The sequence below is a fragment of the Ailuropoda melanoleuca genome, chromosome 7 (genome assembly GCF_002007445.2).
Source record: "Ailuropoda melanoleuca isolate Jingjing chromosome 7, ASM200744v2, whole genome shotgun sequence".
In the NCBI taxonomy this organism is placed as follows: Eukaryota; Metazoa; Chordata; class Mammalia; order Carnivora; family Ursidae; genus Ailuropoda; species Ailuropoda melanoleuca.
Window position 1 is genome coordinate 31,293,594 of NC_048224.1, and position 18,975 is coordinate 31,312,568.

The 18,975-nt window shown below is 43.7% G+C and overlaps 2 protein-coding genes across 5 annotated transcripts in view; both read right to left on the bottom strand.

Annotated features, from left to right (window-relative positions):
- The window catches only part of GRIN3A (glutamate ionotropic receptor NMDA type subunit 3A), a 160,401-nt gene that overhangs the window by 14,462 nt on the left and 126,964 nt on the right, over nt 1-18,975 (bottom strand). The gene's annotated exons all lie outside the window — the stretch shown is intronic.
- PPP3R2 (protein phosphatase 3 regulatory subunit B, beta) lies at nt 7,985-8,810 on the bottom strand. Its single transcript, XM_002926466.4, has one exon. It carries the CDS (start codon nt 8,643-8,645, stop codon nt 8,133-8,135), a length of 513 nt encoding a protein of 170 aa, XP_002926512.1. The 5' UTR covers nt 8,646-8,810; the 3' UTR covers nt 7,985-8,132.

Consider the following 18,975-nt stretch of genomic DNA (forward strand, 5'->3'; position numbering starts at 1 on the left):
ATCAATACTGTTCCTTCCCCTCATTTTCTGCCAAGTCTCTACTCAAACATCATTTATCAGTAAAGTCTACCTTAAGCATGTGGTTAAAAAGGCAAAACCTGCCCTCCTCCCCTAACTTTCCTGGACACAACCTAGCCCTGTTACTCTGTTTTATTTTTCTCCTGACATAATGTATATGAATTTATTGCCTGTTTCCTTTCTCATGTAGAATGTAAGCCCATTTTGTTCAGAGTGGACCCTGCTTGCCTAGAACAGTTCTGAGCATTTACTAGGTGTTCAATTAATATTTTTGAATGGATGGATGAAAGCATATGAAAGCTAGAATCTTTTTTGTATAATGTAAATGTATGCAAATTCCCCCCTCCCCCAAACACTTCTGTATATCTCAGGAGAGTTTTAGAATAATTCTGTGAGGGAGAAAGAGAGAGATGGATATTCTCAACTGATAGATGAGAAAACAGAGAGAGCTCAGAAAACTTGCCATCCTGACTTCATCATGCCAGTGTTCATCACTCTGGGGGACATATATTTATAATTAATAAAATAAAAATGTTAGAGATTGAAGGCAGATTCACCTGGCTTGTGTTGGGCATGTAGCGTGTTGATTTTATTAGCTTAGGACCTTTTCCTTGGGGAACTGCATTCTCCCACTTCGTATAGTTTTGATGAGTCTACCAATTACAGACTCCCGGTTCTTTGGTCCCCTGAGGCCAAGCATGTGACCCAAGGCAAGGCAATTTGCATTTGAGGCAGAGACACTGTCACTGAAAGTGGTTGAGGCGGAGTCATTTCCAATGCCAGTGTCTCAAAGACATAGTCCCCTATTCCCTGCCACTACCATCCCTGGAGTTCTGTGGACCCTGAGGCATCATCAGTTATTCTCCTCCCTACTTCAAAACATCACACTCCCCACTATTCTTTTGAAAATCCCCCTTTTTCTTGCTTCAACTAATCTGTTGCTTGCAACCAAAGAACCTGACCTGTTACTTAAAGGACTAAACTCCTATAGCTCCAAGGTGTAAATAGAACCTGCCTTGAGATAGGCGTTGTTTCTCACACAGGACACTGAAGTGAACGTGTGAGTCTGTTCTAGGAAGATTTCTTTGACATGGTGAGGCTCTGCCTTTCTTTGCACGCCTCCAAAAGCTTGGTGTATAGTAGGTGCTCAATAAATGCTTATTAAATAAAGTATATATCTGACAAGAAACTTAGTTACGATTAATCTCAAGATTTCCAGTACCTATTGAAGTAGGTTTCCCCCAGAGCAAAGTAACTACAAGAACCAGAGGAAATCACTTTATGTGTTAGTGATCTGGTGCATTAAACTTTGCATTATCTCCCGTCTGAGTCTGTAAAGCCCAATCCTGGTGTTCAAACTAATTTTCTTTCTCTTTAGTAAGAACAGGAGTAGGGGAGGAATAATGATTTTACTGAGAGGTAAAGAAAAGAAAGGCAATGGAGCTCCTGAAATACGGATGACTCCTAGAGACTTAGAAACAGGATGTGTAGGAAGCAGATGCTGTTTCTAATTTAGACGACCTGATTTATACACTTTTCCCCCACCCACTATTTTGACCAGAGCAGCAGCAGCTAAACAAATCTGGCAGATTCATTGTTGTGTCTATACCTATGACCCTTTGTGGGGGAGGGACAGAAGACAGAGACCTGAGTGAGGTGTGGGCTCGGACGCACCAAGGACAGCTCCCAGGGCTGCCTGGCTGCAGAGTAGGGTAAGGGTATAAGGTATAATCACTTGGGGTTTCTAAAACAATCTACAATGATCATGAAGAGGGAGAAAGAACATGTTCACTCAGAGGATCTGTAATTTTCTCATCAATGAAGGCAGACTGAAAGATCACGTTTAACAAAAGAAACAAAAGAGGAGATGATTTGCAAAATCCAGCCCGGACAATGCATAAGTGAAGCTAACAGTGCTCACACATTTGGATGGGCAAAATAATCTAGATGGACAGCATACGGTGTCTGTGGGAACATCCCATCACTTCCCAGGCCCTGGGGGCTGGGGTACCTCTGTCTTCTTTAATCGGGAATCTGCTTAACGGCTCCATCAACATATCCTGCCCATGCTACTGAGGAAATGCTCCCTCTCTGTTCCTTGCGTTTCCCAAATTCCCGCTCCTTCTAGGCTTTGGCAACCACTTTTTAGCCTTGGACCTGGTGCTCAATTTGCTACATTAGTTCCATTGTGTGGTCTTCTGGAAATCTTAATTTATTATTAAGACAACTCAGAAAAATATTTCTAAAACTTAGATGTGATTAACCATAATTCTTTTCCTATATACTTTATTTTTTAAAAATATTTTATTTTTAAGTATCTACACCCAACGTGGGGCTCAAACTCACAACCCCAAGATCAAGAGTCACAGGCTTTAACCGACTGAGCCAACCAGGTGTCCCTACAAAATACTTTCAGCTCTTCCAATTTCTCTCCTGAACTGCATAGGAACCATATGCATATGTATTTTCCAGAGTTATGTAAACATAACGTATAACAACTATGCTTTTAAAAAACACTACTTTCTAAAAATGTGTGCATTTACAGTAACTATTTATTAATCTTGGTGGCTTTATATTATCACCTGTTATTTACCATAATTAACCAAACTAATCTCAAACTGTCAGGTGTTTTATTTTCTTTAATATTATTATATATATCTATATTTATAATAAATATTGCTGCAACAAAAAAAACCTTTGTGCATAACATTTAAAAAATCGGTTTTGATTGCCTGAGATATAATATGTAGAGGGTGGGATTAACAGGTCAGATGATGTAACTGTTTTGATGCCTCGCGATGTGTGAGGCAGCCTTCACAGAGCATTGCCTGTTCCTGCTGCTGCCCCAGTGCACAGAGTGCTCACATGCTCGCCAAGCCTGTTTTATATGTAATCACTTTTTCCTGTTTTAAACATTCTGATTTGTATTTACTTAGTGAGGCTATTTTTTGATGTTTGATTTTCCCATCTCCTTTTGTATGAATCGTATAGTTACATCCTTTGCCAATTATGCATTTCAGACGAGGTGAGACTTTTTATAGAAAAAAAGCTATTGGGGCGCCTGGGTGGCACAGTGGTTAAGCTTCTGCCTTCGGCTCAGGGCGTGATCCCGGCGTTATGGGATCGAGTCCCACATCAGGCTCCTCCGCTATGAGCCTGCTTCTTCCTCTCCTACTCCCCCTGCTTGTGTTCCCTCTCTCACTGGCTGTGTCTATCTCTGTCAAATAAATAAATAAAATCTTTAAAAAAAAAAAAAGAAAAAAAGCTATTAACCTCTTTCTTACATGTTATTTATGTTTCTCTAATTTTAAGTTATACCGTTAGCTTTTGTTAGATTTTATTATATGGAAGTTTGAAATTTTATATGGCTATATTTGACTATTGTAAACCCATCTATTGTTTCAGCTGTTAGAAAATACTGGTTGTTGGGATAAATGTTTTATGACCAGTTGCTTTATTTTTGAAAAATAATGAACACTTTAGTCCATCTTGAGCTTCTGTACTAAAGAGTGGAGCACGTCATTTTCCCTTCATTGAGACTTTCCATTTTAGCCACGTGCTTTGGAGGTAACTTAGCCAATAAAAGGTCACTCTCATCTTGGGGTGACATGCACTCCTTTATGCTCACTTTGATTTAAGATCTTCAGATTTTAAAAATATTGGCAAATTAAAAAACTGTGGGGACAAACACCAAGTAAAACTAACAACAACAAAGTGTACTCGTGGGTCAGATTAAGCCTATGAGCTGTCAGACTGTATCCTTTGATGTACACAGCTGTCCTCCTGCTAGTGTCCCTTCAGTGTTGTGGTTTTTCACTGGGAATCAGCTAATGCCTTTAAAGCTGACACATGATTTGCTGCTATTCGCACAGCCACCAGCCCTGGGGATGGCTACAGTAGCCAGTATGAAAGGAGATGGGTCCAGTTCCGATTCTCAGGCTAGTGGCCTGACTCTTACGGTGCCACCTTGTCTTTAAAAACATCCAAGCCTCTCCCTTTTCAAGGCAAGCAAAATAGATAAAACAGAGTAGCCAGATCAACGACATCCTACATGCTAACAAAAAGAATCAATAGCATAAGGGAAGAACAGAGTTTATAACTAAGCAAAAAAATTTCCTGAGAGATTTTTCCCAGAGAATGCCTCTAAAGCATGAGTGAGGATAAACCAACAGTGCTAAAGCCATATTTTCTCCTTTGTTTAAAAAAAAAAAAAAGAAGTGTCTGGTGGTTTGGGATCGCAACATATGGTAGAGAGCAGATACAATCCATTAACACAGGATTCATAACAACATATTGTTACTGATCTCTACAGCTTGGAAGTGTATTGGTTGCTGTTACCAGTTTAATCTAAATACTGTCACTGATTTTTCAAAATGAGATGAAGGTGGAAGATGACTTAAGATTGCCTTGCTTAACTTTTTTTTTTTTTTGCAATATGTAGAACCAAAGAGGTGGGGGCTGCTTGCTCCTTGGCACATAATTCACCCCTTTAGTGAAAACTGAGGTTTGATTTGATTATATTAACAAGACTATCAGAAATATTTGAAGCAGGTAAATATAGGAACCATAAAAATAAGAGGTAATTCAGTGAGTTCAGCGTTTGGGGTCAGAAAGCCTGGTTCAGGGGTGCCTGGGTGGCTCAGTCGGTTAAGCGTCTGACTCTTGGTTTCAGTTCCAGTCATGATCTCATGGGTGGTGGGATCAAGTCCCACGGGCTCTGCACTTGGGCTGGGAGAGAGGGGAGACCTGCTTGAAGATTCTCTCCGTCTGCCCCTCCCCACACTGGTGCACAGGTGTGCACACTCTCTCTCAAAAGAATGAATAAATCTTGGGGCGCCTGGGTGGCACAGCGGTTAAGCATCTGCCTTCGGCTCAGGGCGTGACCGGCGTTATGGGATCGAGTCCCACATCAGGCTCCTCCGCTATGAGCCTGTTTCTTCCTCTCCCACTCCCCCTGCTTGTGTTCCCTCTCTCGCTGGCTGTCTCTATCTCTGTCAAATAAATAAATAAAATCTTTTAAAAAAATGAATAAATCTTAAAAAAAAAAAAAAGCAGCAGCAGCCTGGTTCAAGTTCTTGGTTTGCCACTTACCAGCGGGGAGATCTTGGAGAAGATTCTAGATCTCTCTATAGCATCATGTATTAAACTGAATGATGGCACCTACTTCACAGTGTTATTACGATTAAATGATATAACAACCTCAACAGTATCTGGAACAGTGGTTCATTATCACCCACGGAGTTGTACAGAACTACATTTGTTGGCAACTGGCAACTAACAGAAAAATCATAGCATTCTAACTTGGAAGTAAATATGATCTTTCTTCCCAAATATCCATACAGTCAGATCTTTCCAGCTGCTGAAACTGGAAACAGGCTCTCAGTTCAAGGTCATTGCCATAAAGCTCTGGGTAACTACGTTAAGTAGATTGATCGAGCAATTAGCTTGTTAATTCCAGCCATTCCAGAAGCTGAAATATTTTTCCTCCTCTTGTTAAATTTAAACACGTAATCCAACATGTTTCAAACCCTTGGTCGTAATTTTAAACTTTCCATATTTTAATGTGTACATTGCAGGGTATATAAAAAATGTCTCTGAGAGGCCTTCTCGGCTAGCTTTCCTCACGCATAGTTTCCTCCACAAACTCAAACAGGTTGGGCTAGAACGAGAGTCTTTCTTTCGAACTTTCTCTAGTCAAGATGTCTATTGTTCCCTTGGCAAATGAGGGGGTGGGGAGGACTGTGACATTGTTTCTTTTCTGGATTAGGATTACACAAACAACCAGTTAATTTTAGAGTGGTGTAGTTAAGTACTAAGAAAGGGTTCGAAAAGAAGAAATAAGCATCCTGTTTCCCTTGTGTATCTTGATCTAATGAAAGTGGAATAAGGGGGGAGGGAAGGGAATTAGAATGAACCCACCGTGCTTTAGGCACTCATCTTATTTTTTAGTAGGCTCTACACCCAACATGGGGCTCAAACTCACAACCCGGAGATCAAGAGTTGTATGCTCTACCAACCAAGCCAGCCAGGGACCACTTACATGTTTTATGTTTTTGAATCCTCAAAATAACCATGCAATGGATCCTCGTTTTAATTAGGAGACCTGATACTGAGAGGTTAAGTAACTTGCTCATGCTCAGCTAATACATGTCTGTCATAAGAACCCAGTTGTAAATGAGTCCAAACCCAGGTGTGTCTGAATCTTTCAACGATGTTATCCTGCAATGGGGCTATAACTCATATCACTAAAGGGTTGAGACCATTTATTATTAATAAAACTTTTTAGGACTGCACAGGAATCAAAGGGACAGAGATTCCTATTTTTTGTGGTTCCTAAATAATCTACTAAAGAAAAAGTATGGCAGGAAGCCTTGGTAGATGGGTGCCCTGACAGTAATTAAATTTGTGGATATTTTTCCTAGTTTTGTTTTTTCAAGACTAGCAACTGGCTTCTTCAAAATAGAAGGATAATACTATCTTTCAAACAGATCTTCCTCATCCTGAGAAAAATCACCTGAGTTTTGTCCTATGTAGGGAGAGTAGGTTTCATTGTCCTGGCGTTTGGAGAGCCTTCAGCCCTTCCGTGGGGAGGTATACTGGTTCTCCAAATAAAACAACATGAAACGTTTTTGCTCCTTTCCATGATGTACTAGTTCTACCATGGCCAATTTTTCTTTTTCTTTTTTTTTTTTTTAATAAAGATTTTATTTGTCAGAGAGAGAGCGAGAGAGCCAGTGCAAGCACAAGCTGGGGGAGGGGCAGGCAGAGGGAGAAGCAGGCTCCCCGCTGAGCAGAGAGCCTGACATCCTCAATCCCAGGACCCTGGGATCTCGACCCCAGCTGAAGGCAGATGCTTAACCAACTGAGCCATCCAGGTGTCCCTTCCACGGCCAATTTCAATCTCTCAACATGACATCACTAAACACGGAGCTGGAAAGAGGTGCACACACACTGCCCTTGTCCAGTGTGAACAGGCTCCAGTTCACACCTCGGCTGCAGGTGTATTTGTGTGTGAGGAATTCTGGGCTGAGTGTTCCATTAGAGAAAAGGCTTCCTGGGGGTGAAAGAGCTCTTAGCTTCCCTGCCAGGCCCCAGGTCTCATGTTTAAAACTGAGCTTAGCTAGTACAGAAACAGTCCCCCCCCAGCTGCAGAGACGTGTTTGCCCATCTCTACATCTTTTGCATGTGTCTGGCTCTGTCCTGTGGGAAGAACAGCTCTGAATCTGTCCCTTTCCCTCTAACTGGGGGTGATGGTGGGGCTGAGTCTTGGAGGCAAGAGGTTTCTGGGAAGGTCCCTGCCCTGTTTGGCTTTCTGGGAAGGTCCCTGCCCTGTTTGGCTGGAAGCAATCTTAACTGAATTTCATATTGGGATGGGTAGCCCACCCTGAAAAACTGCTGCTGAGGCTGAGAGTTAGGCCGGGCACTTAGTCTAGGCTTAGCATTTCTTGTAAGAGCCCTGAGCCTAGTTCCTGGTCAGGAGCTAGAACGATGGGACAGGAGGAACCCTCCAGATGGGCTCAGGGATTTCTGGATGCAAGATGGGGAGAAGGCTGCAGCCTAGGAAAGGGAAAGACGGGTTTTCACTGCCCAGAGAGAGCTAATTAAAAGGTGCTCAGCCAAGAGAAATAGATCTGTTCCTGTTGCCACAACAGAAAGTTAACAATCTGTCAAGAGAACCTGGATAGAAGTAAATGAAAACAGTTCACCTAACACCTGATTTAAATTGTGCAATTTCCTCCCGTCTATCATACTATGATAAGTGAAGGCAAAGATATGTATATTTTCTTATTTTTGGATTTTTAAAGAACTTCTTGACTCTTTATAGTTTGGTTTCTGAATCGAAACAAGGAAAAAGTTCAGAAAAGCCTTTCGATTTTCCTTCTCCACCTTGTTCCTTCATCTTGGTCTTCCCCAATCAGGGTATTACCCTGAATCACTGAGAGAAAAAGAACTAACAAACACCGAATTGGTCATGAGGTTCGTGTTAGAAAAATGCAGCTTCACAAAGAGAAACACTTCCAAATAAGTCAGAGAGACAGCTGCTGGGCTGCCTTCAGCTGATCTTAAAAGAGACAGAAAGGGAGTAAGAGTTGGTGGGTGGTGCTCTTAAAAGCTCACACTACCACCACCAACTTCTTGTGGATCTCCAGGCCTCCAACCACAGCACAGAATTCCTCGAAGGATATTTTGCCGTCTCCATCCCGATCCAGGATGATGATGGTTTTGTCCACGAGCTGCTGCAGCTGCCAGTCCTTCAGGTTGTTGCCCACCATCAGCTTCAGCACCTGGAAGAGCTCCCCGTTGGAAATGTAGCCGTCTTTATCAATGTCGTAGATGCTGAAGGCAAACCTCAACTTTTGCTCCTCGTCCCCCCTGACACTGAACTGGGAGGTCCCCAGGATGAACTCCTTGAAGTCCACTTCTCCGTTGCCATCGGTGTCGAAGACGTCGACCACTCGCTGCACCAATGGGTTCTGCTGCAGCTCGGGCAGGGACATGAACTCCTCCATGCTCAGCGCGCCCGAAGAGTCCAAGTCCAGCTTCTTAAACCTCTTGCCCAGCCTTTTGATTTCATCAGAGTTGAAGTGGGAGCACATCTCCTCCGGGTAACTGGCTTCATTTCCCATTGTGGACGCGGGCACCGCTCGCAAGGGCGATGGGCACGGGCGGGTTCAAGCCAGACCAACGGTTGCCTGGCGGGAGAATGGGGGTGGGGGCAGGCTTGGAAGGCACACGGCACCCCTCCCCCACCTCCCACCAGGTAGGAATCAACCAACCTGCTCCCAGAGCTGGAAGCCCGGCAGGGAGGGAAGGGGGAGGAGGTAGGAGAGGGTGGAGCAGGGTGGGGGTTGGGGGGATGAATGCCCACGAGAGTGACAGGCTGACAGGTTGCTCGGCCTTCCTTCCTTCTCTCGGCCAGTTGAGGTTTTCTCCCTAGTTCCCTTGCTAATATTTTATCTTCTCACTTCCTCACTTTTCCTTAGTAAACTCCAAAGGGGCCGTATCCCCATCGCTCCGCATTTCATAAACTGGAGTTCAGCATTATCATGGGGCTCAATGACACTGTTTCAATTTTCTCTGTTATTCCCAGGCATTTTCACCGTTACTCTTTCTGTTTATCACTGCGGAGGGATCCGGATCTTGGGACATTCACTGCAGTAAGTAAATGAAAAGGGCTGACCAATCGCTCCAGAAGAAATTAGGAGCCTGATGGCACTTCCATTTCAGCAAGAGTTTTCAGGGAAAGAACTATGAGATGGTCACGCGCAAAAACAACTGCCAACAGAAATGGGAGTGACGAGTCCTGGGGCTCATGTAGGGCCTCATCTTGCAAATTACACAAGAGGATGGGCTTCTGAGCAGTGTCACACAGCCATTCAGGGAGCTCTCCAGGCATGGGTCATTGACCTTGACCTGGAAGCCCTCACCTATCTGTGAGGTTGTCTATCACTATATTTAACAAAAATCTGTGTTGAGGTTAGGCATCCTATAGACTGTGGAACCACATAGCCCTGAGTTTAAAACCCAAGCATCAGATTTCTCATCTGCAAAGCAGGAATAATATAATGGTGTCATAGTGTTACTTTAGGTTTAGGTGAGAGAACACCTCAAATAATAAAAAAGCCATCTAAAATAGCATGCCAGCGCATAGTAGGTGCTCAATACCTTTGGCACCTTATCTTCTTTCTTGTTCCTTTCTTACTCCTTTATTTGCTTTCTCCGAAGCAGGTGTTTGGCTCTGGCTATATGTGTTTTGTTTTTCTTGAATGTGACAAACTTTGTTTCAAGTTCAAATTTATATCGAACACCTACTGTGTGCCAGGCCTGTGCCAGCTGATGGGTCTTCTGTGGTAAACAAGATACAGCCCCTTGAGAACTATATACAGTTTCGCTATTGGGAAATCTACAATTTAATAAACAGTATGACTGGAAGGATGTAGTGCTATTTGGTCAGTCTTTTATATTTATCATATGTATTCAAAAGGATCAAGAAAAACATGTTTGATTTTCTTTTGTAATTCTGGCATGGTGTTTAATACAAGCACTGGTGTTCAATCATCGTTTTGCTATTTAACAACTCTGTGATCTTGGGCACAATTATTTGAGTCACTGCCATCTGTAAAACTGGAACAACAATTGCTAACTCATAGCATCATTTTCAGGATTAAATAAGATAGCACACATTAAAGAATTAGGCTCAATGCCTAGCACATAGTAGGTACCAAAATGATAGATGTTATAATTATTGCCTACTTTAGCCTTGCCTGGAAAATTTTAAGATTATTTACGTATATGTACATGCAGATATACTCAACTATTGATTTGTTTCCTTCACAAATATTTATTGAACATCTACGTTACAAGAGGCATACAGTGGTGATCTAAAGCAGGTACTTTTCCAGCTGTCTCTGTCCTCATGTTTTGCAGGGAAGATGGACATTAACCAAATTACTATGCCCAGAAATGTTAAAGGGGCACCTGTGGTGAGTGTTGCAGGTAAGATGTAACACAGGAGGAATTTGTGGTGCCAGGGGAGTTCACACAATGAGAATTTGATCTAGTCAGAAAGAACTAAACCTTAACTGGGGAAATGATGACTGAGCTGAAATATCAAGGAACAGAAGAAATGAACTGGATGTTCTGGGCAGGGATGAGTGTTCTGGGAAGAAGGAACTACATGTGCAAAGGTCCAGGGGCAGGAGGAGCATATCAAGTAGGAGAACTTGAGAAAGGCCACTGTTCCCAGAACAGGGAGGTTGCAGGAGAGCACAGTATTAGATGAAGTGAAGAAATGTCTGACCATTCCCTAGACACTGAAGAAGTCGCACTGTTTATTCAGTCACTCCTTACAGGGCATCATTTGTCCAATTGTGTTTCTTCAACATGGAGAGCACTAAGGGCATTCAGGGAAAGCTTACTGACCGCTGAGTGACCTGAGGCATTAGACAGCTGTAATTAATTATAACACAAGATGGAAAAGGAAAGATGTCATCGGAAAGATAAAAGCTAAAAGGTGTAAAAATTCAGAGAACTGAGAAGTGGTTGGGAAATTCCTAGAATTCTTTCTGGGAACAAATGGAGGAAGACTTTTTTTTTTGCAAGAAGTACACTTTGATCCCAACAAGGGGGACAGGTACCATAATCACAGAAGTGGCAAAGGGAGCAGGTGGGGATGGCAGCCCCTGGTGCAACATGGCTGAAGTACCTGAGTAAAATCCAAAGTGAAATGGAAGAAACCAGATCAATGGGAGCTTTGAAATGTTTGGCCAAGACAATTGGTTTCTATACAACACAGAAAGAGTGACTGAAAGCACACGAGAATGACTGAACAGGATTCTATTCTAGAAAGATGACTCTGGCATTGTGAAGGGTGAATTGAGCAGGGGAGACACCGGCGGCGGGGAGAGCAGCCAGCCACCGAGGACGACCACACGTGCTTGTCTGGAAAACGAGAGCGGGCGGTAGGCTGAAAGAGGCACTGGAGGAGAAAAGCCAGGTGTACCCATCTGCTTGGCTGTCATAGCGAAGTACCACACACGAGGGGCTTCAACAGAAGTTGAACTGAAGTCTGAACTCCAGATGTCAGCAGGGCCGTGTTCCCTCTGAAGCCTGTGGAGGGAGTCCTTCTTTGCTTATTCGAGGATCTGATGCTTTGGGGTCTCTGGCATCCCTTGGTTTGCAGCTGCACGAATCCAATCTCTGCCTCGTGGTCATGGTGTTCTCCCTGTGTCTGTCTCTCCAAAGTGACTGTCGTCTCATAAGGATACCAGTCATGTTGGATTAGGGACCCATCCTTGAACAGTGACCATGCCTCAGTTTAACTAAACATGTCTGCAATGACCTTGTTTCCAAACCAGGCCTTGTTCTGAGGTACCAGGGGGTTAGTTCATTAGAACCTCAATATGTCTTTTTGGGGGACACAATTCAACCTGTAACAATCAGGCCTGACGTCTTACTGGACAGAAGGGTACAGGGAGGGGGCAGAGGTGGGGCTCCACATGCCATTGCCCTGGCTTCCCTCACTGACCAGCCCTGTGCTGGGATGTTACAGGAAGCCACCTATAATGTGTGATAAGAGGGGCACCCTTTACGGATCCTGGGGCTCCCCCCCCCCCATGCTGCCTTCTCATCGAACACGTCCTGAAATTCCATCACCTCCCACAGCTGCATCGCGAGAAAGTGTCTTCAGAGGCCTTGGATATGACAGAGGGAATGTAAGGGCAATTTCGCACCTTCTTAGACTTGGTTAATGCTGTTTGAGAGGAACAAAAAGGATGGCTTTTCTGGTACTTTGTGAGACTGCACATCACAGCCACTAGATGGCAATCTTCACACGTTTCCAAGCTTTCTGTTTTTTTTCAAGCCATCTTGAGAGCCTGGAAGCAACTACTTATTAGCACAGGGAATAATTACGGAGGAGTCCTGTTTCATGTGATTCCCCTATAGACTTTGGTGTATGGAAATCTCAAAAAGTGGAAGGAAGACTGACTCTCACAACAGTCCTAATCAGTTTAGGCCCTGTTCACACCCTTTAGTTGCACAGTAAATAACCATATTCATAAATATTCATGAGTTCATTGAATGTAACCAGGGTAAAAAGCAAAAACTATTAACAGTATTCGGTCTTGAGCATAATTTATGCCCACGAACCTCTGGTATACAAAGGAACAGACCCTTATTCCACCAGCTCTGTTTACTTGGTCATTAGCAAGGGTGAAGAGGTCACTCGCTGGAATTAGTTTTCCTTGTAGCAAAATTTCAACTTCCATCATCTATTGTACGCAGAGAGCAACAAAGTAACGGCCCCACCTTTGTGATGATGTGGCACGAGAGGAAAGCAACACGGGAGAATTGTAGGGCTCCAGTCCCCCCACCCAGTAACCTGACTTTAAAAGACAAACAGATCACATTTAAAGAAAATAGTTACTGTTGTTTCTTTAAAAATCTGATTGAAGTGCATAGTAATGGTCTGTATAAACCATGTTTCCCCACTCAAACCTAGAAGCCGAGTTGGAAGAAAGGAGTCACATGATACGATAATAGCTGGTTAATCCCGCACTTGGCAAGGTAGAAAATTCCAGAATCATGTCTTTCTCAAGTCCTCCAGTAAAACAGTCTTGTAATATATATAAGTAACACATAAAAGAATCTTTATGTTGGAATTGTAAGATGCTCGTCATTAGAAGATGCTCCTGCTCTTTTGGAGATGGGTCCAAAAGGGAGGGTGCACCACCCGTAATCTCCTGCATGTGTATGTTATTTACCAGGTAGTTTTTCTTCTGGACACATAACTCTACACTCAGGGAAAGAGGAGGGAACATTTATTAAGCTAAGTATTCTTCCTAAAATAGCTCATTAAATACATTTCACTACTTATAGGAAGAGTCTATTATTATCCCCAGTTTGGGGGTAAGGGTCTGAAGTTTTAGAAGTCACATGGCTTACACGGACACACGGGGATGGAGTGGGTTGTCAAACCTCAGTATCTCTACTTTTGGAGCTGAAAATTTTTCAGTTATTTCAGACTGCCTTCCACATGGAGATTTGAGAAGATGTCCCTGCTCTTGTGGGGGTCACAGAGGAGCTGTAAAGCAGAACAGAAGGAAAGGTGCCATCTACGATGTCAGCATCCCTGACGAGGGCCCCACTAAAAGGGCATAAAGTCCTGTCCATCCAGCATAACTGGGTGCAGCGTCTCTGGAGGGTGGGGTCAAACTGCATTGCCTGTAATTCCATGCCTCGGTGTCTTGCTCATGCTCTGACTGGATGGTTCTTCCCCTGACAGAGGTTACCTCCTCCAGGAAGACTTCTCTGATTCGTTCTTGCTCTTCCATGAGTAATTCATTGGCTTGCCTGTCTCACTGCTCTACCTTGCATCTTCTCCTGCTGCCCCTGTGCCGTGTGGTGTTGGGGGTTTGTTCACAGGTCTGTCTCCCTCCTGTGAGTTCTGTAGTCATCTCCGCACCAGCTGCCCCTGGTGCAGGACTGGCACACAGGAGTTCAATACATGTCCGCTGATGGATGCATGGATGCAGGAATGAATGAATGAATTTGTTCTGGTAGCAGAGTGTAAGAAGGTGAGGCCTTTCGGAGATTCTTCATGCACAATTCCATTCCACATCATAAAAGGACACACATATGGCTTTGTGCTTCCTCAGGTTTCCAGAAAGCACTACCTGGGTAGGATCCATCTGACCTTATGCTTGGCTTAAATATTAAACTTAATTACTTAGGCTATTCCAAGGGAAGCACTCAGCTGTCAAGGTGGCTGGCTCCCTACATACACGGGTTTTCAATTTAAAGTAATCTACAGTCATTAACTCTCCTTGCCTCGCCATAACTTTCATCAGGTTGAACGGCAGTGACATTTTAAATTGAAAAAGGAAGAGGTAGGGATGAGAGGGGCAGGAGGCTGTTGAGATGTGACCTAGTTGTCAGGAGCAGAAAAGACTGCGTTAAAACCCACCCTTTCCCACCCCCATACCATTCCCTTTGGGTTTTTAAAGACAAACTGGAAAGAAAACTGACCGGCCCTGAAGCTTCTTGATGTGACTTATGTGATCTATTTGGCTTTCAATGTAGAGTTGACTAAGCCCTTCCTCCTCTCCCCAACAAAAAAGAGAGGGAAGAATGGATTTACCTCGAGAAAACTCCATTTTCTCAGTGAACAAATATTAGGAAGTTTCATATGGCATGCACATTTTGGAAGTCTGGAGCAGTGGTCAGAGATGGAGAGCCCAGACTGCAGCCAGCCAGTTCGCTCTTCTTCTCTGTCCCAGGATCTGTATCAGGATCCCTCTAAACCTATCACACCAGCCTGAGAACTACAGCATTCTCTAAGCTGGCCATGCTACACAGCTCAATCTTAAGGTGAGGAAACAAGCTTGAGAGAACTTTGGTGATGGGCTGAAGATCATTCAGCTGGTTCATGGCAGAGTCAAGACAAATCTGACACCCACCACTCACTCAACACCTCCATCTGTAGGTGTCAGGCGCTTTTATGTACGTTATCTCTGTTCCTTACACCAAGCAAGGAGCATCAAATGTTGTTCTCTCCATTGAGCAGAGGAAACTCAGAGAGGTCAAGCAGTTTGTGCTCATGATGTTTTGATGTACTTTCGTGATATAGATATTTTGAAACTGGTTATTTTTACATTTGCACCTCTACAGTGCTCTTGAAAACAAACCATTTAACTTCAGCTTTAAAAAACAAATAATGAGCTTAGCAGATATCTCACTTCATCCCTGCCCAGTGGTCCCATCCTTTATTAGATGAAGTTCAGGATTGGGGAGGCCATGGATGGAGTCATTTTAGGGATAGAGTGGAAGGTCAAGTTGAGGATGAGCTCAGAGATGGAATGGTGCAGTTTCCTATTGTGCACTTTCCTCGATATTAAGAAACACAGAAAAGTAGCATGATTTACTTTTAGACTGTTCCAGAATTTACTTCTCCTTTTCCTTACACCATGTAATCAAGGTCTCTGAATTCCTGAGATGGAACTCCTTTCATGGCAATGTTCAACTTCCTGCTTAGTATGTATTTGTTTCTTCCAGCACTCAACAAGGAGACCCTTGGAATAAGGGGCAGAAAACCTTGTAATAATCCATCAAGATCCAGATTCAACTGAGGTTGAGAGAGGTTAGTAACTTTTCCCAGGACATAAGGCTGCCTCCTCATAATCATGGTAGAGCCAGGGTGGCCTGGCTCCCAAGACCAGAGTCCCAGTGGTTGTACTTCTCTCCTCTTTCTGACCAAGGCAAGGCATGAGCTGTCTCCCTGCAGGCTGGACCTGTGCAGAAGCTGCACATTCTCAGATGGTCAGGCTGTGGGCACTTTCCTCAAGCTGTCCCATCCCCATCTTCATCTGCCAGAGGGTCCGTGCTGGACATTCTTTTGCCCTTCCAGACCCACTTTCCACCTTTCTCCATCCTGCTTTATGCCCTGGGGAGGTCCTCTGTGGACCACACTGACAGGCTCCCTTGACCTAAGGCCATGTTGGGAGATGAAGAAGCTAGAAGAGCTGAGGTCAGGTATTTATTCTCTGGCCATCTCCCAGCCAGGTCACTGTGGGTTGGCTATGTTCCTTGTCAAAGGCCATAGCTCCCGTTAGAAAACCCTCTGCTATCCTCTCCCCCAGGTTCTAGGAATGGCTTTCTCCCTTTTTCCCTTTGAGCCTCTTTGTGGTAATGGCTCCTTCATTTTACTTGCCCTGGGACAGAGTACTCTTTCTTTAAAGAGTTTCCTTAAACCACACCTTTGCAAATGGTTTCTTGGAAATTCCTCGGACTCTTTGAGTGTGCCATCCATTCTCTGCCAAGACACTATTTCCTCTTCCTTCTTTACTATTTCCAGGTGGTTGAAAGGTTCAGCCAATTATTTATTCAACCCATTATTTAAAAGAGACTTAAAAAAAAAGATATCATCATAGATCTTAATTTCTTGAAGAATTTTGGGAGTTTGCTAAACTGTGATCTGCCACCTTCCTTTTCCTGGTTTGCAAATAACAGATTTCACAAAATGGTTGCCCTGGAACTCTAAATTCACTCCCTGACTTTACCAAAAAATGACATTTTTTGCTGAATCAAAAGAAAATGGAGGAACTGAAATATGCCATATGTTTTCCCCAGTGGTACTGAGTGACAATGAGTCTGCCATGGGCACAGGCAGAGTTGTGCTAGGAGGACCATGGAGAAACCTCTGAGGTCGATTTAAAATTCCTCTCTGAGAACTGCCGGAGTCTGGCTGGCAGAACTGGACCTGCAATTTTCTAGGTGACTCTGGGGACCGGATAAAGCCCTGGAATTAAAAAAAAATGAGTTTATCTTCCGGAGAGACAGCAGCTAGACAGCTCTGGGGTTGCCAAGAGATGGGAGGTGAATAGATCAAGGCTCTCACAGGGGATGAAGTATTAATGTCCAATTACCAGAAATAGGAAGAAAAAACATCTTTCATATTGTGTTACTAGGTGACCAGATTACTCATTAGCTAAACTATGATATTTTTTTGGAGGACAAGGGTGTTTAATTACTCTGGGGCAGCATATATAGACTGGGACTGAACCTGGAAAAAGGGAGGTCGGGTCAGCAATTAACAGAGGAATGTCTTCCTCAAGAGCCCCTGCTGGGAGAGGTGCCCTCCAGGACATTCTTGCTTCTGCTATCCTGTGCCCTGCACCCCTTCCCCCTGGCCTGGTGAAGGAGGTGGGATGTGCTCATTAACCTACTATTTTATTTACTTGTCACAAGAAGCCACGGAAGAGATGAAGCAGAGACTGAGGTGAGTCAGTGAAGTGAGGCCAGCTGATGGTAGAGGCAGGCTTCCCACATGGCTTGTCTGCTTTCAGAGCCAGTCCTTGTTTCTCGACACTATCAGAGCCCAGCAATGGATGGCATGTGAGCCAAAAGGGATGGTGAGCAAAACACTAACAGGTATGCTTCCTTCTTCCACCTTCTCTGGGAGAAGGCTTACCAAAAAAAGCAGGTGGAAACTCATAGATTGGAGCCAAGGGAAATCTTCAGCTAAAGACTGGCTTCATTTAATTACACTCTACCCGTAGGTTTTGTGAGGCTGACACCCTGAAATCTCTCTCAGGTTGTACAAGACAAACATGGCAGCCGGTGCACACGGATACACACCACTGGGTAAATGCATACAGGTGAGCACCATCATAAGGCAGTGACTGCATGGACTAGGAGCTGCCACCATTCCTCAGCATGGCTCCACTTGCGTTCGGAACATTCCCTGAGGCTGCGGGTGGCTCTCTTACCACCACACCCACGGAAGCTTCTTTCATTTTGGTCTCTGACGTTCTAATTAAGAATATGCATCTCTTCTACTCTCTCCATTCCTACCTCTCTCCTCCTTCCAAATTCAGCAGGTCTGTGCGTCCAGGGTTGTCTTAACAACCATAACTGGATCCTGATGTCAGTCTCTTATCCAACTGCTTCCAGCTCACTATATCCAGAATTTCCCCAAATCCCCCTCCCCTGAATTTGGCTTCTGCTGATTATTTGTTATTCAAAATCTGTCTTATGTGTCCACACTTAATTTGGTTTTGTTTGAAATGACTGATAAGTCCACACAGTCCTGGAACATTTATGTGAAACCTCAAAATCCTTAACAACATAAGTAACCTTGTGGTTAGCATATTTGGGCATAAGCTCAATATTTTACAAGCATTATCTGACTTAATTTTTACTCCAATCCTATACGGTCCCCCAATTTGCAGAAGACGAGGCTCAGAATGACCAACTAACATGGCCTATATCACAGAGCTGAAAGAGTTCAAATCCAGAACTATCTCCAAAGCCCCTGTTTTCAACTATGATGCTATACTGTAAAGAATATCAATATTTTTATCTCAGGATAATACAACGGGGAGGAAAACCATCATCACTGGATCAAAGCTGGGAGGGCTTCTGAAGATAATAAAATCCAAATGCCTTATTGTATAGATGAATGGAAGTCGGTGCGACGGGAGCAGGCAACTTTTTCCATTGATGGAGTTGGTGTAGAAGAAAGGGGGGTTGATTATTCAGCATCCATTCTCGAATTCTTCCTAAGGGAATCCTACTCTTGTTTAGCTCTTCTCTATGTGATCGTGTATTTCAGGGGAAGCTGGTCCATCCTCAGCCCTAGGGGATGAGTCATGACTGGTCTAATCCATCATGATGATCTCATTCCCCTCACACTGACTGGATTACACAGGGCAGATGACACCATTTTAGCCAATGATATATAAGGAATCCACTGAGGTCTTTGGGGAAGGTTTCCTCACTTCTAAAAAGAGCTGCAGGAAGACACCTGACGATACCTATGAACCTCAGGAAATTCTGATGGAAGGAGAGGAGCTATGGACACTTCCATTATTTACTACTTACTGGGTCAATCTCTTACTAGGTCTTTCCAGAATTTATCTCCTCTTCTCAGAACAAAATAGCAAGAGAGGTTTTATC

Coding starts and splice junctions, on each gene's coding strand:
- PPP3R2 (XM_002926466.4), bottom strand. CDS start 8,645: ATGGGAAATGAAGCCAGTTACCCGGAGGAGATGTGCTCCCACTTCAAC.